This window comes from Vespa mandarinia, chromosome 3 (genome assembly GCF_050613455.1).
Source record: "Vespa mandarinia isolate Hongniang chromosome 3, ASM5061345v1, whole genome shotgun sequence".
In the NCBI taxonomy this organism is placed as follows: domain Eukaryota; kingdom Metazoa; phylum Arthropoda; class Insecta; order Hymenoptera; family Vespidae; genus Vespa; species Vespa mandarinia.
The window spans coordinates 2,234,161-2,259,133 of NC_140812.1; the positions used below are offsets into that span (position 1 = coordinate 2,234,161).

Here is a 24,973-nt window from a genome sequence, read left to right on the forward strand (position 1 = left end):
ATGTCTATTCATGTATATGTTTGCTAAGTTACCTTAAATGTTCAGTAAATGATTTGAGTGTTTTAAATATGTGATTAAAATAATCCAAAAAATCATGATAACCTGTTTTTGTTTTTGTATTCGTTCTTATTCTTTTGTTAACGGTGCATATTTTTCCATTTTTTCTTCATATTCTGATATTATATTTATATAAGTATTTATATATATATAAAAGAATGATTATGTTTATGACGTACATATGTATGTAATCTCTTGTATTTCATCTTGTAACATTAGGTCTATTGTGTATGATATCTATAGTTTTATCTGTACATAAATTTATGACCCAATATCGTCTGTACCCATTATTTTCAAATACTATAGTAATTTTAACAAGGTATTATATTTAATATGTCTTTAATGAAACATTATATACTAACTTATATATGTGTAGTCAGGTATGACGGGTCCAGCGCTTACACTCCTCCTCGGGCGATTGAAACGTTTTTCCTGTTTACTACTCTTTGTCATTGGCTTCGCATGGTCGGTCACAGTACTAGTGCTTCCAGTTTCAGAATTTCTATTTTTCGATCCACGGCCATCGTTTTGCTGTTTTTTCGAGCTTCGACCATCGGACTTGCTATGCCTCCATATAGGTACTTTTCTTCTGGACACATCCACGGTTATACCGCAACCGCAAACTGCTGCATTTTCATTAGACATTCTGCAACGATTTACAAAAAAATAAAGTATTAAAATCATTTAGTATGTATTCAAAGAAAAAAAAAAAGAAAAATGATAAGTTTAATTCCTTATTGGCATGATGAGACTATATCGTTAATTATTTACACTTAATATGGAAAGTAAAACTTCATAGAAATATCTATCTTTAACATTTTGATAAATTATAAAATAACGTATAATAGATAAATCTGTAATATTGAGCTCATTGATATCTTAAATATCAATTGGATGTGAGATCGAAAACGCTTACAATATTACTTTTCGCATACAATATTCATTTGACGTCTTTTTGGGTCATCAGTAACAAATGACCATTCATAAGATGTTAAATAAACTGTAATGTAAAAATAAAACGTAATCACACAATAGAACATAAGCGGATAGTCCTTGGCGGTATCCAAACATTTTGACGTAAAACTAAAAATAAGACTGTTCAAAAACAAACACTGCTTAAAACTACGCAGTTACACATACGATTACGCACACAGTCTGATATATACACTAATAAATATCCTAATCTCAAAGTAAAGTTATATCCTACAAAATAAAGAAGACATTCCGTGATGAATTGTTTAGTCAATTGCGAAGCAATAATTCGTAGCAGTAAGAAGCCATTGTTAAGAAAATAATTATTATAATTTTAAAGAAGTTCGATCTATTGCTCCTTTCTTTCCTTTTCGCCATTTATTATTCCCTTTTGAAAACTAAATTATTAAATTTGCATAATTGATGCTATTGATAATTAATCCTATAAAAGTTCTTTTTAAATATTTTCTATTGTGTGGATCTGAGTTTCTGACAAAGCATACTTAGTGTATAGCTGGATACTGATTATTTCTTATGTTTCTCGAGTTATCAAATGTTATATACGTACATATAAGTGAGATAAGCAATTTGGATCTTCGTTTACAGGATGCAATCAAATATACATCCAGAGAGATTTACAAATTTATAATGTTTTACAATAATAATATATAATAATCGTATAAACATATGATCTCATATGGCACTTTGTTGAATTTGTTTCAATAAATGCTATCGTACTATGAAAAGGAAAATATATAATTTCATTCGGAAAAAGTTAATTTGAATTTGAAATTTTCTTTATCGACTTGCCAAAAAATTGGTATCATATGTTTCCATTTATACAAAATAAATTAATAAAAGAATTTATTTTCGATAAATTCAGTCCCTCAGGAGACATTTCGATTTTTCGAGATAAACGGGAATATCTTGTTTAAATAATAAAAGTATATATCCATTCTTAGCTTTTATTTACATTAATCAGAGTATTTATTTTTATCATTCTAACTAGTAATTTTACAATATTCCAAGAGGAATTAATTAGAAATTCTAGATGTGACAATCGATCAAAGAATTAATTTAAATAATTGGGCCGACTGTTCTTCTATTATCTCGTTTGATCAGGTATTATTATATAAAAAATGTCGATAAGCCGAATTCATTCAAATCTTTCCAACATTAACGTTCTTTTCACGAATAGCTCTTATTACCTAAGACAGATCTTATTTACTCTCTTATTTGGTCTTTGTTCCCTTTCACGAAGGAAAAGCTAACGTTAAGTACATTTATCATTGATCCGTCATACGATATAATTTTCTACTCTCTCTAAGTAAATCTTCTTACATTTTTTCTTTTCTTTATTTCTCCTTTTATCTCGTATTTCCTTTAAAAGATACTATATGTACAGGATGGTCCTTTTAACTAAAGCCATCTAAATATCTCTTTGGCTTATTGCGATGCAAACAAATATTTTTTACGTTATATGCATGGTGTCAAAGAAGTAGATATATGTATGCGTACCCGAATACATTTTAAAGAAATCTATCGCATTTATTATTCCTCTATATATCGCTTTTTCTACTTCTCTTACCCTATTTTTGAATTCTCAGCTCGTTTCGTATTTGTACCCGTTGAATGAGCATCAGACTTTTTAAAACGTAAGGATTCTGCCGATAGTTTGGAAATGCGATTAAATATTTAACAGGACTCGGGATAGCATTGAAAGCACTCGAGCTCGAAAAATCGATAGCGTCGTGATGATTGCGGCACTTACTTCAGTCACGTAGGTACGGAACGATAAGATACTTTCGATGTAATTGCGCTTCCTCATTGGAGAAAGCACATTCAATGTTTTCACACAAAGAAACGTGACAACTCGAAACGAGGATCGTTTTAAGTACCTACGGGCTTCTCAACTCTCCTTTAGGGGTTTCAAGTACGTACGCGATGAGAGAAGTCTTCTTTATCCGATGTATTTTATTATATCGAAGGATAAGAAAACCTTACATATATCGTCATAGATGAAACAGTGTTTTCCTCTTGATAATAATTTTCGCATATCAATTAAACACATAGAAAAATCGAGTAAAATATCTTAATATATCATATTGCACATAACGACAAGAAATATATTAAAATCGTGAAAATTAATCTTATTGAATCATTATTCCGAAGAGCTATTCTTTAGGTAATATTCATTTTTATTCCCTTCTCTTGTTTTTTTCTTTTTTTTTTTGGAAGATCAACCATTATATGGTTTATTGTCTATCGTCGGACATAAATATACATTTTTATTGAAATCTTTTATCCTCTTCTTCTTCACGTAGAACCGAAGTAAAAAGATTCTTTAGTGTAACGAGCTGCGAGAAAAGAAAGGAGAGAAAGAGTAGCAAGAAGCCGAGCACGAAATCACTGCACACGAAAATTGAATTACGTACGCCGCTATAAAATGAAACTCTCGGGAACCTTGCTTAATTTCGACGGCAAACTGTTCCAAGCACCATTATTCATTTTGCTGTTTGCCACGGTCCATCTGCTCTTACCCTTATTCTCTCTTATGTGCAAGCTCGCGTGACTTCCGGCGCTTCTGATGCTCGAACGAAACTTACTGACTTTCACCGACAACGCTTCAATTTCTCGAACTTTTCTTCTCCTCCTCTTGAAAAACTTTAGATAATCGTAACAAAGTCGACGTGAATTAAGGAAAGATAATTCGGTAAATATTGCTATCGATTCGAAATTAGCAATGCAGTTTAATCTACAATCACGTGATTTGATATCTGCGAAAAGATTATGTAATAATGGAAAAAATGACTTCTAACGATCACCTTTATATTTTATATCATCATTGCGAACGTTACGCTGTTTGATCATTATAATGTGAAAATTAGATATGTAATGCATTAATATACATTTTCGGCATAGAATTTGCCCTGTTGTTTTGTACGATGACTCTTCAAAGATAAAATTAAATTCATGTAAAACGTATTTCGTATTAACTAGACGAAATTGATTTATATATAATTTGAAAATGATTTATATATAAATATACAAACAGTTCTGTTTACTCAAAATGTTATGTATTTTCGTGATGTGGAATACAATAATAGAGGTAAAAACTAAAGAAGGAAATGTTCATTTTAAAAAGATCGAGTTATTTACAAAAGAATATCGAGTTTATTTCATAAAATTATTTTGCTTAAATACATAGATAATGTAGATCAGTATCAAAGGTATTCTAAGGATTTTCAATGTCAGGACGATATCGACTGGCCAGAATAATGACCAATAATAGGCAAATCTTGACATCTTTTGTAAGCTTAAAATATTTTCCTTTTCAGTTATTTCCTCAACAAAAACTGCTACGTCGAAATACAAATGAAACCATTTTTCAACGATGATTATTATTACAAGTAAGATACAAAGGATTGTAATGTCAAAATAGAAGAGAAAAACATAAAATAGAAATAAGAAGACGGAGAGAGAGGGAGAAAGAATGAGAGCAGATGATGCATGTCGATTCTGTAGATAATGTGTGTCAGTCTAAAACACACGACAACTTTTTTGCTGCGAGGAACATGATCCCCACCATCAATCAATCCGTTTCTCCATTACTTAAGTTTATCAGCCACCATTCCATACACCTTTTTAGAAACAAAAGCTATGCATCTCACGAGGCATAATATGGCGGTATCAAATGGTGGATATCATCTCTTTCCATCTTACTAGTGGAAATAAATAGAAAAAGTGGCCACATGTGGCATCAATTGTTCACCTTTGCTGTAAGCTATAATAAATTGGTGTTTTTTATTTTTTAAACATTAAAAACAGAAGGTAACGACTGTTGTATTAACTGAAAGTAAATACCGTGATACTCTTCGTAAAGGGAAATGTTTTTATGATTACTGTATTAAAAGACTCTAATAGCAGCATTATTAATCATAAACATCAATTTTTAATAAAGGATAATAAATTTTTTAATAAAAAAATATTTATATTGTATCGAATAGGTATGCACTTTTGACATATTTTCTAAAACTGTGCGCACACTGACCCAAGATATATTTCACAAAATACCGTTAACAATGTATTTATTTCTATTAAAGAAAATTTAATTCCATAATCTTGTCTCTTTTTATTTTTTATTTCTTTAATCTCTTTTTATTATCAGAAAAATTTTAAGAATTTAATATATAAGGTATATAAAACTTTCATTATAATTGATTTATGTTTTACAATCAACGGACTCGTTCATATTACATGATGTAATCAATTCGTTAAACAAGGTAATTTGTAATTTCCAACGTCGAAGAACATGCCTAAGTTAACTTTATATTAGATTAACTTTAGTTAACTTTATATGACTACCCACTATATTTATATTTTCATGCTTGTTTTTGAAATTCCTATAGACTATAAAGCTATATGCACACTGTCGACCACACATTAGATCGACGAACTACCGAACAAGCAAATGATCAAATTCGGTGATCGAACGGATCGCCTATTGATCACTTTATCTTCTTTCTATCTGACATTTTACATATATAATACTCGATTTAGTTTATTATATTTCTTTGTTATACGAAAAAATTTTATGACGTTTTGGCATAACAAAACAATATGGGCATAAGAGAGTGGAGAGTGTGGCGTCGTTTTTTCAAAAATATTTACAACGTTAAACGTTGTGAGTTGTAGATATGACAAGCTTGACTACAATATTATCATCAAGAACGAGACGTATGATATAAATAATTTTAATAATAAGATTTTTTATGAAAAATCAATTTAAAATAAAAAAATATAAAAGATATGAAATAGAACATATTTGTATTAATTCTCTCTAGTCATCGGAGATTCATAGTATTACGGGTTATATAGCATTATTGAGTATATTTAACTTTGGAATATCGTTGGATACTCACTAAAACGGTGATTAGATAAAAAGAAACACATTGCTATCATTGTCCAAAATTAGCCATTGCTAGTCACGCACGTGATCTCCGATAATGTGTCGAGCCGGGCTATAAATTAATAGTAAAATGACTCCTAGACAAAGCGAGCCATGAGTTTACCTGGGACCTAGGTTTACGATATCATTTCGACCTTCAAGAGTTCAATACGGTCACTAGAACGTAAAACAACGTAAAAGAAAGATTACGTAAACATTTCGAAGGAACTATCCTAACAAGCTCACGATAAATAAAATCAATTTATCGTGCATTTGTTTACTTCAATTCTTCTCTTTCTCTTTCCCTTTTCTAATTTCAATATCATTTTCGATGAGATAGTTCGACAGAAATCATCAAACATTCATTTTGAATTAAAAAGAATAAGACAATTGAATCTTACTAGCATCACTGATAATCAATAAAAAAACGTGAATATCTCGATCTTTATATCTAAGTGTACTTCAAATATATCGTTACAAGTTAAATTCACGAAGTGCGTTTTGTCGCACGTTTCTCTCACGAGCTCCACAGAATCTTTCAAAGAAATTGTGTTTTCCCATTAATTTGCTACATTTTCCGGAGAATAATCAGATTCCGAGGCTTGTGCTGCCGTTCTCTTTCATCGTGACCAGTGGATCTACAATTCTGACGCCTAGGAAGAGACGAGTGCAAATTGACTATCATTGCTGGCCCGGTGAGAAAAGTGCAATGTAACGCGTTCTCGTAGTTGCACACGTGCAATACACAACATACAAGAATAAATCTAACTTTTTAGACACCAAAATTGTTCAATTAATATTGAACAATGCTGACCCATTCTCGATATGTTCTAGAATTTTTAGTGGAATTTTGCAATTCAGTATTTCATTCATTCATTATTACTCTAAATTATTCATTTGCATAATTTTTATTTATGAAGTGAATTTTCCGAAATCATTATAATGTCGATATCGTGTGAATAGATATATACTTTGAATTCTTATAATCTCCGTTGTAGTCCATTAAATTAAATTATTAAAGTCATCTTAAAACAAATTCTAATATTAAAGTAGCAAATAGTTTCCGTTTATATTGTTTACAAGCTGGACGACAACCTTTATAACTTGCAGCAATTTGCATTTTCTATTTTTCCTTCCTATGTACACATAGTTGTTGGGTGATCTCTTGCATATTTAAAACAGGCCGGTAGTCTATTACAGAGTGGATGAAGATTATATGTCAGGACCAACACAGCAAGATTTTACACCTTTGAATGGCGATGGGTCAAGGTTAAATTTCTTTTGCTTTCGTCGTATTTTACTTGTCACGAGGATAAAAAAATTTCAAAGGAATCATGGACTGGAACTCAACCATTCTTTTGAAAAATGATGTTAAAGTTCCAATAAGAGCGATAACCTGTTAATCTTTTCACCGATGGACTTGAGATCGATACTATGTACATTAAAATGACGTAGTATTAGTACTTTATCGTCAAATTGTTGCTCTAGCTAGTGACAATGACGTCGATCAGGAATTTCTTTTGGACATAATATTCTTCCATTAATTCTCACTGGTATTGCTTAAATTCGTCAGGGTATTGTCTCTATATAAATGATTGAACTCTTCATTTTTTTTGCTTATCTCTATTAATAGAATAGATCGACCCTATCTTCTGATCCTATTTTTCAAATAATCTGAAGATAATATATGATATTTAATTAAATCATTCATTATGTAAACTTGGAATTTTGACAACGTTTGACATTTTGAGAAACATTGAAGAAAAATAACTCGTTATAGTATTTCGTTCTTTGTATACACATATATCCTAATTTCCTCTTTACTCTCCTCTCTCTTCTCGTCATTTTATTATAATCTCTTTATTATAATAAATTTCGTATTTTATAATAAATTATATTATAATAAATCTCGTATTTTTCTAATCCAATCGGAATTTTATGCGTAACGTTTTCACTGATACTCATTCTTCTCTTACTCTCTTCTTCTTAATTCATATAAAGAATAGACACAAATATATTTTTCAATTAATTCTCTATGCGTAATTGAGATTGGAGTAAGTTATTTTGATAGACGGATTCGAGACATTATTTCGTCAAAAGAACGAAATGATATTCCGAGCAGAGTATTAAATCTTATTAGTGACTAATAGATTGCAGTAGACGTCCCATGAGCGACATTTATTACCAGAAGCATCCATTGGATTTGATTTGGAGTGCAATTGATTGATCTTTCCTTTCAAAGGAATTTCCATCTTGATGATAATATCTTCCGCATAAAATAACAAAAAGAATGATTTATCTATACGTTAGAATAGAATACTATTCATATAGGAATATTATTACCTACAATAGTATAATACTTTGCTATTAAAAATAGATCAAATTATTTTCCCTACTTTTTCTTTAGAAAGTTTTATCGAATTAACAAATATTGTTAAACTTTAAAATTGAATTATTTGAAGATGATTTTTAGGATGTAATCCATTTAATAAAGAGTAGTGAAAGATAATAAAAGTATTCAAAAGTTTAGATTTTACAAATTAAGAAAACGTTCGATTTAATATTTTTTGAATATTTTTGGTATCTTAATCTATTTCTTCGCATAATAACTTTCTACATTTAAGGATTTATTTTTATTTTTAGTTAAAAAATTGTTGTACTCGTTCAATCAATCGATTCATTCAACCGATGGTTGAGTGCAAGTTGTAATTCGTCATCTGAAACGTTTTCCACTTGAGAACTCTTTAAGTTTAGGAAAAAGATGCAAGTCGCTTGGGACACTAAGATGGATGATAGGAAACTTCCAACCTACGATCAACTGGATATTGAATAGTATGAATTCATTTCTAAAACGCATATCATTCACGTAAATACGTTCGCACCATTTCACCTGGAATTATCAAAGCTATATGATATGGTATTTAACCTTTTATGATATAATAAAATAGCGCTAGATATTACCTACGCGGTGTGGCTATATCATTAAATTTTATGAAATCTGTCAAGTGATAATACGCTAGATAAAAAACATAATATCGTGCGGTCAAATAATAAATATATTTAAAGTGAAATTTTGCTAGGATTAAATATAATTAGAAATTTTTGTATATCTGTTTAACCAGATTGTAATCCGCGTTGATATCGCGTTGAGCAACTTAAGGATCATTAGGTTCACTACGAATTCGACAATTCAATCGTCGACGAACATATGTCGTTTTTATATCAATACGTCGCTGGATCGAAGGGAATATATGAGCTCATACGCACCACGAAAATACGAGCTAAGCACGAGCATCATCGCTAATCGTGACGATAAATAAAGGGCTTTGGATAAAATGCACGAGTTTATACGACGAACAATTGTCTTGCAAATCAGACATAATAACATACATATAATATAATACAGAAAAATCTCCTCGACTACCTATTTTGTTCAACGATCCATGCAACACTGATAACTTTCTAATTGCCAAGTTTAATCGCCGAATTTACTAGTCTAGTTATTTGGTTTTCCGTCCACCAAATAGCCGGCGACTGGTCAATAGTCCGTATCTATCTAAAGCTTATACAGAATTGATTATCTATACCAGGAGCCATAATATAATAGTTTGTAAAATCGATTAGGCATTAAAGTAAACATGTATGAGTTATTGGGCCAAGTGGATTGTCAGATATGCAAACAGACAAAGATTTGACACCATGATCAAGAAGACCGTACGAGAAAAATCTTTTATCAAAGTATTTTGTATAATAAATGGAAAAAGAAATTTATTTTCTTCGTACTGTTTCTCGATCATGATTTCAAGTCCTTATCTCTTCTTAGATATTCTTGTAAAACAACTGAAATATATTTATTTTAACGATTTAACGAGATATAAAGTATCATTAATTATATTAATTTATCGTAATCATTGGAAGATAATAAAATCATGATACTACGTAATATCATGGTAAGATCTTAATACTACATTAAAATTAGCTATTGTAAAGTTAATCTTCTAGTAAGCGTATAAAATTGTTATTGCTAAAAGTTTTACGATTCTCTTTTCGAGGTTTTCTTTCACTTTGATTATGGCTACACGTTATATTGATAATATTTGTTACAGCTTAACCACACAGTACGATTTTACAAGTACATTCACACGATCGAATCCATTCAGCTTTCCAACGTTTTGTTTGCAGAAGCATAGTCGTAAATCGATTTGTATATGAACACTTTTCATGATTTAAGTGAGCACAATTTAATTGACACATACATCAAAGCACTTGATTCTTTTAAATGGAAGTTTATACGCCATGAGGATTTATAAAATAATACGACATCCGTATACAACAAATCGTTACTACCACGACGTCTCTTCTACTCTAACTAAAGCTTGCCGAACAGAGCGACTTTCCTTTTCCTAGGTTGCCAATTCACTGCCAACACTGTAAATAAACTTACTATTGGAAATATCTAAGGTATTCTCCAGTCACCTTTGGTGAGGTGACTTTTGTTGTTTTCGTGTAGGACAAATCAGGCCTCTTAAGATCTTTACGTATTCGACCAAAGTCATTATCTCTTGCTTCGTCGTCCCGTCAACAACGAGAGAGGCATTCGCCGTTTGTTACACAAGACTTTTGGCCGACCGTCGTGCTTATGGACATTTAAAAAACACTCGCTGGTTTTGTGCGTTCAATCCTATCGCTGTGTCATCAAACAGGTGTTAGAAGAAAGAAATGGTAAAAAAAAAAAATATATATATATAATACTTTTATATTAATTATGATTGTCGAATAAATGTATTTATATCGTACATTTACAATACAATCAATTTTTTTTAATATTTATCAATCAGCTTAAAGATATAATTTATTAGTGTTCGTCGATCATGACTTTAGTTATGTTAAACAAACTATTTCTCATTGTACAAAGTAAATTATATTTTGCTGAATTTAGTGGCATATTTTTTCAATACGAGGGCTTTGATAATTAATTTGACATTAACGAGCTAGTTCCAGTCGATTAATTAAGGAAATAATGGGTATAACTGTTCAAATAGTTTCATGAATATCGCAATTCTATTGTAGTAAGGTTTGTTAATTATAAATTGTAAGATAAAAGAGTTTTCTCATTATTCGAGAATATTTTCTATAACCTTCGATAATAATGAACAATATTTTCGATAACGGTTAGATGAAATTATCTCAAATTTATATCACGAAATATTTTCACTCATAAATCACTTTTCGCCTCAATGGTTTATTCGTATGTATTTTTGATAAAAGGATAAAGTGCAAAAGTGTTAATGAAAAATGGGAAGCGTATTCGTCGAAACGCAGTCAGCAATGAACGACTATATTGATATATCGACGATCGAAATGAACATCAATCTAAAAATTTAAAAGATAAAACAATTATGTCATTTATTTTCCTGTATAATGTTTATTTCTACAATACACACACACACACATATATATGTACACTATATTTATATAAATCCGAATGATGATAAAAAATAAAGCAACGTCTGAAATTAAAGAACCGAAATACTAAAAAATTTGAATTATGATAAAATATCTCCACAATTGTCTACCTGTTAATAAAAAACCTGTGTCTAATGGTAATTTTATTATGATGAATTATGCATGGAAAAGAACTCAACGTCGTAAGATTAATCCGATTTAATGATGGTATAATAATAGTTCATTAAGTATGTGCACCGTAAGGATTCTCGTGCGTTTGCGAAAAAAATTATTCAGCACATTTGTAGCTACTCGTTATGAATAAAGAATATTGATATAGTAGGAAATTGATATACGCATGGATATTTGTACATCAGTGCAGAGGCCAACGTCAATTGGTTTTAATTACAATCTGTTGAAAGTTAACATTAACAAATGAATATTTTATTAAGCAGGTTATCTTTTTTTCAGCCTATCTATTACCACAATTTTACATAGTTGATTGTTTGTATTATTTCATTTACTCTATGCGATATTAAAAAATATATTTCACATTTATATATATATATATATATATATATATATATATATATATATGAATATGATATACAGTGAATAAAATATATTCCTACTATTTATGCATCTAAATTAATTCAAATAGGCTCGAAACTTTAATTCAGATCATAAGTAAATATGGTCATAGTTCTTAGAATAACAGTATGCGATAGATAAACAAAAACAAAAGGAGGAAACTAATTGAAATTAGACTCATTTTTCTCATAGTGTCAACGAGTATTTATAAAGAAATCATTAGACGGAGTGTTATTCGCTGCTTCTAATAACATCCATGCTCGCCTTCTCTTTGAATATATTAGATACAATCTGTACTATACTATATTTTGATAGACAAAGGTTTAAATTATTAGTCATTTCACTTGTCAGGGGTTGCGTTTATTAAACCTTTATAAGACAGTTTCACTTTTATTCATTATTAAGAAATTCCCTTGATCTTGGTCTATTCGAGGTTTCACGCTATTTTGATTCTATCCTCAAGATACTTCTTGTCGTTGATAACGTCGAAATTTCGAAAGGTTTAATCGTCATTTAGAAACTTTGTTTGAAATGAAGATGTTTTATGTCGTCGTTATGAGAATACTTCAGATGTCATTAACACTTTCTCCTTTGTAAATCACGGGCGTATCGAGACGCAAATTTTTAATTAAGAAATTAATTATGTTCCTGTTTATTATATTTCTTAGCCGATGAGTATCCTATCAATTATATTTCTTAAGGATGACGCAATAATAACTGATAATTAATTACAAGAACAAAGGACATGATAGACAGAGAAATAGAAATAGAGATAGAGAAATGGAAATGGTGAGCGAGAGACAGAGAAAAGGGAAGGAGGCTTGACAAGTGACCTAGTTAAGATAGAGTGGTAGAGGGTGGTTCGTGACCTGGTGTTACTGGTGTTTCTCGCCCAGTATGACCCGGATTCACCTGTTCTGTACCTCCTCTACATTCCTCCCCTAACTTTCGTTTAACCGCTCTACGATCTTCTATCATGTTACTTTACGCTTATATGTTTCCCACATTTCCAGATAGATTTCGTAAGTTAATAAGCTCTCGTTTCTAATGAAATATGTCATGCATAACGTACGATACGCCGTTTTTCTTGTAACTTTATTCACTTTATGCTTATTTTCTATCTATTTATGATCTGTATGAAGTTCCGAAAATAATGTAAAAAATACTGAAAGATATTTTATAAAAATTAATTAATTAATTATATTAAATGAATTAATTAAGAAAGTTAAACAAGACCTTTTGCCAAACAATTTCATTTAATAGCATTTTTAATTAGTACCGTTATAAGTTATTATAAATGGTATTAATATTTTTGTTCGTTCGATTAATGAAAAACTAAAAAATAATTATTACTAGTTTTTAAGAGAATCTAATTATAATTATTAGAATCAACGTGATGATAGTTATTAAAGATTTGTAACAATTTGAAGTTTCATCAAGGAAAATAACAAAGGAGAAGTGATTCGAGGATGAAACCAGATTGGTTTTGGCCTCTTTTGTAAGGCGATCAAGGATTTCTCAATATTCGAGTCAAATCCAGTGCTCTTAGAAAACGCGTAGTACTCACGATGCTCGAGTATTCGTGAATAGTACATGAAGTAGTTCAGTGTCACGTTTGATAATGACTTTCAGAACACTAGTGGTTTATAGATTAGGAGCTTTTCAGCTACTTCTATAATCCTACTATAGTTGAAATTCCGGAAGCTTGTAACCATACAAATAGTATAATGGTAACATAGAATGGATTAAAATTACTGACTAATTCATTTCTAATAAGAACCGTATAAGCCTTTAGAGTAAAAGCCAGAAGTCCCACTCTCTCTCTAATGAGCTACGTGCCCAACTATAATTTCTGATCAATGCGTTGGAATAAGTTGGAATTATATTAATTGGTTCTTGCAAAATTAATACTGAATATCTGAACAAAAAGAAATGCAAATATTCCAAATATTAACGAACGCAAAATCTTATGATATTTGTATAAATACTCCTTAAGAGGAAGGATTAATTCTATAAAATAAATTTTTTTCCATCAATTATAATCTGCTTTATTTGCTGAATAACCGACTTTTTTCTATGACATCTTTCCGAAGTTCGTTCTTTTTATAATCTATTCTAGAATATAAATTTTTCATTAAATTAAAAAATTTCGAATCAATTTGTTAATAAAAAATTTTCTTCCTCTCTCTTTTAGACGTAAGAAATAAATCCTTTGCGTTCAGTAAGTATTGTATTTAACGTAAGAAAAAAAAAAAAAAAAAAAAAAAAAGAAACAATTATAAACCCGAAGCTCGAATAATACTTATGTGTATATCGACTCGAACGAAATAATAATATAATATTCGTAGCTCTTGTGCTCGTTTAATGCAATATATTTTCGTTTCTACGAGAGAAGGATCTAAAAATGAAATAATTCTATTCATTTCTTTGACTATGAATTTCCTCCGGGAATTTAATTAGAAAAGTGAAAATTAACGAGAAAGGATAAAAACTTTATGTCAAAAAGAATTAATGCAATACCTAAAGAATACCTTAAAGATCGAATGATCTTACACCATAATAATAAAAATGTACTTTCAACGTTATTAATTAGAAGTTGTAATTTAAAAATTTTTTAACAAGTACAGAGAAAAAATAGAAGAATGTTTAATCTCATGTAATGCAACTTTCTACACGGCGGTGTTTGTCGGAATTTAAAAAAGAGCTTTCTTTTTTTATTCTAAAAGTACAATTAAAAAAAATAATTCTCTTTCACGTATATACGTATGAAAAATATTATATTTATATTATATAATAATAATTCCTTTGATCAAATTATATTTATTTATGATCGTGTAACATGCATAATTAAATATCTTTATAATATTTACGTGTTTTTGTCGTCGTTATCGTTGATAACGTTCTTCTTTTCCTTTTCATTCAGCGAGATAGATAGATTAACGCGCGCACATTTCATCTTCTCACTGAACAATAAAGTTAAACTTTTGCACGGTTCAACATTAAATTTATCTTGTTTTATTATTCAAGCAACATAATTTTTACTATCCTATAAAGGAACGGAACTCGACGAAATTACGACAGTCGTTTAGCGCCAACATTTTTTTAACATCGTTCATATTAATGGAGAATTAAGTCTAATAAGCGTTATTTTATTGAGAAATCAATGACCATTTTCTCTTTTGTTCGTGGAAATAAATTATTAACCTGCAATTCTTTAAGATTTCTATACAAATTTTAAAGAGTAATCACAGATTTGTTAGACAAGTTTCGTGACATTGAATGAAATTTAATTCAAAGAAAAATCAAATTTTTCATCGATCATCAATCGTATCATATATTTATAAACGATTGTTAAGAAGATTTCTTATCGATGGATAACATTCAAAAAAAAATTAATAAGAGTAATATCTATCGTTAGGTATTATACTCGATATATTCATTAATAAGATAGAATTCTTCCTCCGTTGGACAGTCAGAAAAAGATAAAAAAAAAATAAAAATGAAAGAAAGAGAGAGATTAGCGTGATAAAGAATCAAATTGAATATTGCCTATGGCAAGTCAAATTTTGAAGTTTGCCCTTTGATGATCACGTTGGTAAAACCAACCCAATCTCTACGATATGATCTTACAAAGTTTCATAGGTACAAAATTTTCTTTCCATTTTTCTTTCTCATTTTATTACACACACACACACACACACACACACACACACACTCACACATTCTTCCATTTCCTTGTCGCAAATTAACTTGTACTTTCTGTTGTTACAAACATCTTTACACTGTCGAACACTATTCGACAATTTGTACGATAAGTCTTTAAAGTCAATTGCATTAATTATTCAGTTCTATTAGGTTCAATTACATCTTGCGTAGAAAGGACTAATGTCAAGAACAGAAAAGCTTTCAGGGAAATGCATTGTTAAATTTCATTTCCAATTACTTCCTTTCTCTTTTCGATATTTCTTTAAAGATTTCTCCTTTTTCTATGTTTTTTTAATTTTTTCTCCAGATAAAAAACTCTATGGAAATACATTGCTCTTAAATTTGTTCGAAAAGTTTCACGACAATAGAAATATTTTTTGATAATTTCTTTCGATTTGTACTTCATCGTTTATTTTCTATTATGTTTAAAGAATCAATAAGGGTAAGCTCTGGTTTCATACGACGGATACAGATTCTCTACTAATCGTCTGGGCGAAATATAATTGAAGCTTTAATCCTATTCTCCCGTGCTTTTCACGTAAGTTACAACGTTTCGAGCGAACGATCGTGTAACAAACTCAATGGACTTTGACACAAGAAAAGAGACTTTCGAGACGGCGGTGCGTGAGCTTTTGTGCAGTAAGTCTCGCGTCTATCGATCGGAGCTTTAGTGGAATTATATGTCCTTTTACGACCAACGATGAGAATACACGTGACCTGAAAGTGTAACGTCGGAGCTTTCTTGGAGCTTTGTCCGGCATTGTTCCTTATTAACGTGCTCATCAATGAGGAAATTAAAATCTCTTCGCACAAAAGGGAAAAGTGGAAGGAGAAGGAGGAGGAGAGAGAGAGAGAACAAGAGAAATTTAAGCATAGCTTTAATCAGGCTGATATATATCCTTTATTATATGTGTTGGTAAGTTAATCAGAAGCAAATTTCCTGGTTTTCCTTTGGGAAAATCCTAAATGATTGTCCCTTACGCTCTATCTGACATTTATTTCGATAAGACCGATCATATTAATCGCGCGATCATCAATGTGATAGATATGGACAACTTTACGAACTTTGAATTATATCGTATATCGTACAATTTAACGTAATAGTTCTTCTGATTGGTATATATAATGATAATTAAAAGAAACTTTTGAAACCAGCAGTCATTATTTTCTTTTCACCGTGGAAAGAAATTAGAAAACTTCTAATGGCGCCAGCCATAATTAACGTAGTTAATATTCGTCTACGAATTCTCGAATTGAAATTGCTCAAATTTTTTAAGTTATCCAACTTTCGAGAAAATTCCGTCATACGAAATGCATCAAATGAAACGATAAAATTAGATCTATAAAGCGATAGTAATAAAAAAAAGAAAAAAAAGAAAAAAAAGAAAAAAAAAAGAATAAAAAAGCATTATAGATTGCATATTTGAAACTTTTTGATTTAGTTCTATTAACTTGACGAGCGAAAGTTTGGAGAGCAAGATAGACGAGCATAGTTTTTACCAGTCTGAAAAAGCGTTCGAATTACCCACGTTCGATCACTATGGCCTATATCATAAGACCCTTAATTTGTTCGAGCGAAAACAGCGTCAAAGCAGGTGATAGTCATCAAAGTTAAGCACTCGCTGAAGCTCGATCTTTCTCCCTCTTTCTTTCTCTCATCTATTTGGCAAAGTTTATTCGAAGTTTCGATCTATACATCGACTCTCCTTACGGTAAGCTTGCCAGTATCGCACTTTTACATTTACTCTCAATTCTTCTTTTTCCTCTTATTCATTGTCATCCTTAACATCGTCGAGACAAATTTTACAAGTTTCTTGGCTCGTTTCCGCGTAATTTCCTCGACGAAATATTTCGATAACATCGGCTAATATTTAAAGACCCTTTGAGCCATTGAGTTGATTTCATTGTCATTCAATTTATCCAAACTTTTCTTTCTCTTTTCCCTTTTTTTCTTCTCAAGAAAATATAATAAAAAAGAGCGAGAGAGATTGGTTGAGGAGGCATGACAAAAAATAATAGAAAAAATAAACCAACCGAAATAACGTCAGCTGATAGGATCCGATCGAAAGAAAAAAATGGCTTTTCTTTGAAAACAACTGTGTGAGATCAACAGAAAGAACGACAATAAGATTTCTTTTGCTATTTATTACATCGTGTCTCTGCGAACATTCATAGTTGCTTTCGCGTTGACTCGAGCGTTTATTCTTCTTGTCGAATGATATTATTACTTAGAAATTTCATATTTCAGTGTTTCTGTTAAAAAGCTAGAAGAGAAGCAAAAAAAAATGAGAAAGATTATAAATTCTCACAATTTAATATCTTTCTCTTTTGATGGAAAATTATTATCAATGTTATGTATATTCACTTATTTCTTACTATTTACTATATATAGATATACTTTGTCGATAGTGTATCTACATCGTACTAGTACACACGTAACTACTACATACACACGTAATATTTTTATATAGCTTTTAATTATATGCATTTACGATAAAACATTGCTAATCATTTGAAGCACAGTAAAGTTTCTTATCGACAGATAACATTCGAAAAATAATATTATCGACGAAGTAGTATGCACTGCCGCTTATCTCCAGATGCGATATTTATTCGTATAAACAATAAAAGTTCTCGTAAATCTAATTCAATAGAAGAATTAATTTGAAACGAGAAAATTATTTTAAAACGATTTCAGCGTATTAGTTTTTTTCTTTCTTGACAAATACATACGATCGAAATTAATCTCATAGTGAAATCGATTCGATGCTGTCAATTAAATCATCGAACTCATTTGGATGAAATTCAATAGTGAAATAAGTAGGACTAACCACTCGAAGGACTTACATGGAGCGTGTTATCGCTGCTGCTCTACGAACAAGCTTGGATCTACACAATTTCCAATTAACATGCTAGTTTCGGCATTGCCATCGAATCGAATTAAATTTCCTCGATCTCGAACCACGAATTCGCATTAAAATCGTACCGAATTGTTCGACCGAGAAGGAACGAAATTAATCGATGTTATCTGGGCTCCACGTAAATGCATTCATTTTTTGAAATCCATTAGCCGATATTCGTCAGTTGTAGAGATTCTCTGGATTTTCATTTAAATTCGTTTTGACTAAGTTCCAAGTATTTTGAACTTTTCTGAATCGTCAATAATCAATATTAGTTTCGTTTGATTCACATTTAGATCCTAAAAAAATATTACTTTCCTTTCGAAAAGATCTTTAAGGGGTCTTTATTATTATTATTATTATTATTATTATTATTATTATTATTATTATTATTATTATTATTAGAAAGATATAAGTATGGCTGAGCCGAATAAATGACGGCACAGACATTATCGGCTCCATGCGTTGAACTTAGCGTCGTAAATCAGTTCTAGGAGAGAATCGAGGTCGACCGGATTAGTTCGTTGCTGGATTACTAGGCTCCTGCTTCAGAATCCCGCGACCTAGGTAGTAATCATTAGGGATTATGGCCGACGACGTCTTATTTCTGTCTCGTTCTATCGATATCCGCCTGTCGGAAGATACGCTTGTCCATCCCAAGGCTATTTAAAGTTTTAAAAAGTTAGTCCTCGACTATGAGTCTTTCAGATTAATAGTGTAATGGATCATACTAGTTTACATTCTTCCCTCTAAACTTTTTGACTTTTTCGTTGCAAAAATCGAACAACTCGCAAAAACATCGATATCTTTATGGACGTATTAATCGATTCATTCATTGGATGAATACTATGCCACTTACAAAGAAAATTGCTACGAAAGCTGATGAAAATCTAGAAATTTACCTAGAGGCAAAATCGTGACCTTTCCTCGTGACACAATAAATTCCAATTAGTAAGTCAAGAAAGTAGATAAGTATAATAAATAAAAAGAGAAAGAAAGTGAGAAAAAAGGTGGCTCGGAAAGAGGTGACTCTGAAAAATAGGGTAAGAAAGAACAGGAACGGTAACAACATAGAAGAACGATTGCTTATACAAGTCAATTATAACAAGTCTCAAGGTGAAAAATTCTTTGTTATTGAAATCGTCGATTGAGACGATTCTTATTTTTTCCTTGAGAAATAATATTTTCGGTAGTTATTTAAACGAAAATTTGAAAGAACGACGTATACGAAACGTTAAATGATTTATGGCGAGTGGTGGAAACTAAGAAAGCGAAACAAATAGGTACGTGCAGGGTTATAAAAAAAAAAAATAATAAAAAGAGACAGGATACTTGTTCCGTCAGTGACGATATAAATCACTCGGATTTTAGTTTTATCGAGTTAGCGTGGTACATCCAAAGAAAGTGTCGGCCATTTATCATACTTTCGAAGGATTACACATATGTATATCCGTGTATAAGACTCAGATAAAGACATAGACAAATATAATATGTCTTAATAAAGATAGAATTTGGTAAACTGTCCTAACATAATCGATATTTTTTTCTATATTTTATTATGAATTTTCTTATAGCATAGAGATGCTATGTTTTATTGGACTCTTTTTTATATTCTTTTTTTTTTTTATTCAAGATATCAATGTGACATACACGGAAGATTAGTAAGAGCTATCTTCGCACAATATAAAAAGTAGAAAGATATTAAGAAGACACAATGCAATTAAGGATCTTGTTACTTTTCAAAAAATGTATTTACCTTTGGAAATGGATACACCTTTCGAAAAATGATATATCGACAACAAGTGTCCCAAAACTGTTCTACATATACGAAAAATAAAAACCGCTTTTAAAATTCATTCGTTTCTCTTGCACTCGTGACTCTTCGCTGTATTTCGGTAAGTCTGCTCGATAATTCCGACAGTTACTCTATATGTCGAGTAAAATCAAGTGAAGCCACTAGACTTTTTCCTGGAATGGAATGGTAAAGTTGAAATTACTGTGAAAAAGCAATTCCATATTTCGGTACGGTAAAGTTTCTATATAGTTTAATGGCTTCGCTACGATTATTCCACGTCTCGTAAAACTTTTCAAAGCTCATCGTCGTTCATTGATTTATATATACATATTCATATATATCTTGATAGCCATCAAATGACAGGCACTTTTTGAAGATGAATATGCGACTCGTCGACCGTAGTTAAAATCTCGTTTATTTATTCATTGCACATATAACAATTATTCGTTCAATGAATATCTACGCGAGCTATACAAACAAACTCGTTCTATGCCGAACACGATGCTATATCTCCTATCTTTTACCGTCATGGTTGATATACCTAATAGTAGCTGTAGCATGTCAGGTGCTTCCTTTCTCTCTCTTATCCTAATTCAAGTAATGACTAATGAACAATTCAATTAATGAAAAATACGTACCTTTATTGGAACTAGCAAAAAGGTTCAAATATAGAGCATAAATCTAACGAATTAAATGCATTGATTCGTAGACGTTTACTATAGACATATGTATACGCGCGAAGAAAAACCGATATACACTTTATATATATATATATATATATATATATATATATATATATATATATATATTTATATATAGATATATACATACGTAAAATTTTGCGCACGTTTTGTGCACGACTTGTATTTTTTATATCACTGGCGTCTCGTCGCATAGACGAACGGAAGCATAGAAATTCGTGGCACGACCCAGATTTTAAATCGCAGTTTATTCATCTTCGCGGAAAGAAAGGATGTAATCGCGATTCGAATCCGACCGAGCGTGACGATAAATAGGAAGATGGTTGAAATAAATAACGCTCCACGCTCATTCACGAATTTTTTTCTTCCATCCGCCTTCCTCTTCCCCCTTATCTTTCTTTCGCTCTTTTATGTTTTTTTTGCTCCTTCAGTTTTTTGCATTTGCCCTTTTCGAAGAATTCACAAAATTCTAATGCGGAATTCTTTTCAAAGTTTTTCTAAAGTATCAATATTTTCGTAGATTAACTTTCCGACGTCTCTTTGGATTATCAGAGAATTTCTGATTGTTTTATTTTGAATGGAATCAGAGAAAGCGAATCAGAGTAAGTTTCGTACACCAAATGAACAATTCATCATACTTCGCTATGATAATTACAAAATTCACAATTGAACGAAATTTTCTGTTTCATTGTGTTTCAATGATAATTCGTTTGACTCTTGACAATGATAGTTCGTTACTTATGTGCTTAAAATTTAATCCGAAATAAGCTAAAAAAAGCAATGTCAATGTGAGCAAAAAAAAAAAGCTCTTGGGCTCGCTCTGGCGTTTGTCGATCAACTTCCATTCTGTCGATCCATCCTTGACAACTCGCAAAATATTGGAAAAGTGCTATGCTGCTATAAACCATGCAAAATCCCCGTCACTTTTCCTTCATTCTTCGTTGTTTCACCGATGAACGATAGACACGCGTGTTCTGTCGCTTCGATCGACGTTCAAACGAGCCTTCACACATTATCGCTTCTTCCGTTAGCAGTTGATATATATATATATATACACACACAGCTATATCGATGGCATGTATAATAGGTATGTGTTTTGAAAAGCTCCCCGAAAACCCTTGATCCGTCGAAGCCAAAGTAAATGAACGTTTGTAGAGTGGCTTTTAACGTGAAACAAAAGTAGTGGTTTGACGCAAGCGGAGTACGAAAAAAAAGAAATAAAAAAGACGAGAAAACTTCGTCGAGTCGCTGAATTTTATGATGAAATTCCATAACGACCGCTAGAAACTTCATCGGCGTATCTATCAAAGTTGTGATTCGATAGAATTCGCGATGTTGCCTCGTACGCTAATTTTTCTACTTGCGTATCCATGCATGTGTTTACATATATGTCTGCACAAATTTGTGTATATGTTTGAGTTAGAAACAAACGAAAGGTACTCAGGATGAGACGACTAAATTGCTTTGCCAAGTCAGCTTTCGTTGTTTTAAATTCCATGAAACAATTACGGTGCCCAAGTTAGCAGACAAAACTGCTCTATTTAAGCAACAAGCGTGCCGATATTGTTTAATCTTCGTTCCTTCTGTTTTTTTCTTTTACATTTTTATTTAAAATCTTCGTTCTCCTTCGACGGATGAAAATCAACATTTGTACCATCGACGAAATCGTTTTATTCTTAAATTCCATTAAACTTGGAGGTTATTGCGCAGTTTTCTGCATTTAAAAGTTTACACATTAATATATTTTATGATAATATGGTTTACTTGTTAGGAAAATCAAAAATTATTTTAGAAAGAATTTTATAATAGGTATAATGCAAATTACATTAATTAGGGAGAAATAACAAAAAAGTAACACGAGTGGAAGATGAAAACTTTTATCGAATTATATTCTATTGGAAAGACCGTTTCGTTCTTTCTTTATATTCTACAGAAAAATATCTTGCTTGAGTCTGCCTTAACAAGGGAAAGAAAATGAGAGAAAGTTCTGCATTAATGCAAATGCGTGGAACATGAACTTACACACCAACATTCCTATATAACTTTTTCCCTGCACCTCTCTCTCTCTCTCTCTCTCTCTCTCTCTCTCTCTTCTTATTCCTATTTTCTTATTTCCGTCCGTTTCAATTTTGCATGGCAAATATTAACGATTTTATCATTGCATCTATAGCTTGTTGACGCATACTTGCGCATCCTCAGGACCTTCGACGACAGCACTTTCTTTTAAGAGCCATTTATCACTATAGAAAATATCTGTCCTTGGGAATTCGTTGGAAACAACTCGCTAAGAAAATGTATCGAATAAAAAATACATTGGCCCCATTCTCCGAGCTTAGACATTTTTTGTCTAACACGTAGTCTTCGAGAATGTTAATTAAGCCGAACAATAAATAAATATAGAATGTTTATAATTATAAACGTAAATAAAATAATCCATGGATTTGTCTGACAACTATTCGTAACATATCGATTTGTTACTCATAAGTCAATACGATTTTTCAACGACCAATAAACATCACTTCTTCCCTTTTCATACACTTTTTTACTTGAATATCCTCCTTTTCTTATCCCTTTCCTAATTTCATTATTATCGTGACGGACAGTAAAGGAGGAATCATCAACCAGACGTACGATCAATTTTTTAACTCAACCAAGAAGACAGTCGAGTTTCATTGAGAACACTGATCATCCCTCACTCGAAAATATCCAGCACAATTAACAAAAGACAAATGTCGCAGCAAAAATTATATCGAAATACGTCAGATATATCGTCACAAGTTTTAAAATTTAATTTTTAATTTAATTTAAAAAGTGCTTTTTATCGTGCATCTCCCTTGCGACTTTTCGAAGATTCATTACAAAAAATTTCCATTCTCTCATTAATTTGCGGGAATGCAGCTAGTGATATTTTGTAAAGAACGTCGTAAGTGCATATCCGGCCTTATGACGCCGCCGTTTTTCATCACGACCGGTGAATTTATAACTCTGCCGGCTAAGAAGAGATATTCTCCGTGTAAATCAATCGTCATCGCTGATAATGGTTCTCACGCTACTCTCTCGTAGTTGCGATCGTATATACAACTATCGTTACTACTACTAACAATAATATGTTATAATACAATGTAATAATAATAAAAATGTATTTAAATATTATGTATATTTTGTACATTATAATAATAAAGTTAATGATGGCATATTACTATTTGGAAACTTAGGATATTATTAGGATCTTGACTATTTTATCTGCTCATTTTATCTGCGTTTTAACAATAGGACTTCAATAAGAAATATAATTGAATCAATAAGAATCAAAATAAAACCGATATAAGCAAAAACAGAATAAAAACAAACACAGCCATTACGAACTGATGATAAGATAACAAAGCAGAAATACAAGGAGATACGATAGAGGACGAAAAGAAAAGAAGAGCTTCGTATTCGTCATCGTATCTCGTTAGTATTATGTATACCTATCGATGGATGGTACGTGTCGAAATTATCGGAAATACAATTTGTTGAGAGTTGGCACCATCACGCGAGATTGTTCTGGACATGGAATATATCCAAAAGGGAAGACCGTAAAAGCATAAAGGAAAGAATTTGGCCAAACCCATTACAATTTCGCCAATACAAATTCGATATTATTCGTTTACATGCTATAATCATGAACCGATTGTAAGAAAAGGAGAGAGAGGGGGGGGTGGGTGGAAAGGAATTTGGTGATTGTAATGAAAACAAAAAGTCCACAGGAAATCAGAAAAAAGAACAGAGAGTAAAATTAAAAAAAGATTTCGAAGAACGGTCTATTCACGATTATCATCTTTACTACAAGCCGTATGAACAAAACGGTTTTTATATC

At 31.2% G+C, this 24,973-nt stretch overlaps 2 protein-coding genes across 3 annotated transcripts in view; one reads left to right on the top strand and one right to left on the bottom strand.

Annotated features, from left to right (window-relative positions):
• Window positions 1-24,973, bottom strand: part of LOC118446898 (uncharacterized) — a 59,869-nt gene that overhangs the window by 18,832 nt on the left and 16,064 nt on the right. For both annotated transcript variants that reach the window (XM_035878082.2, XM_085656067.1), the window contains exon 2: window positions 420-703. In XM_035878082.2, the coding sequence (XP_035733975.2) occupies window positions 420-702 (283 nt within the window). In that variant the 5' untranslated portion in view covers window position 703. The remainder of the gene's footprint in view (window positions 1-419; window positions 704-24,973) is intronic.
• LOC118446899 (uncharacterized) overlaps window positions 24,592-24,973 on the top strand; it is a 42,316-nt gene continuing 41,934 nt past the window's right edge. Inside the window, exon 1 of the mRNA XM_085656069.1 lies at window positions 24,592-24,962. The gene's annotated coding sequence lies outside the window, so the exon portion shown is untranslated. The remainder of the gene's footprint in view (window positions 24,963-24,973) is intronic.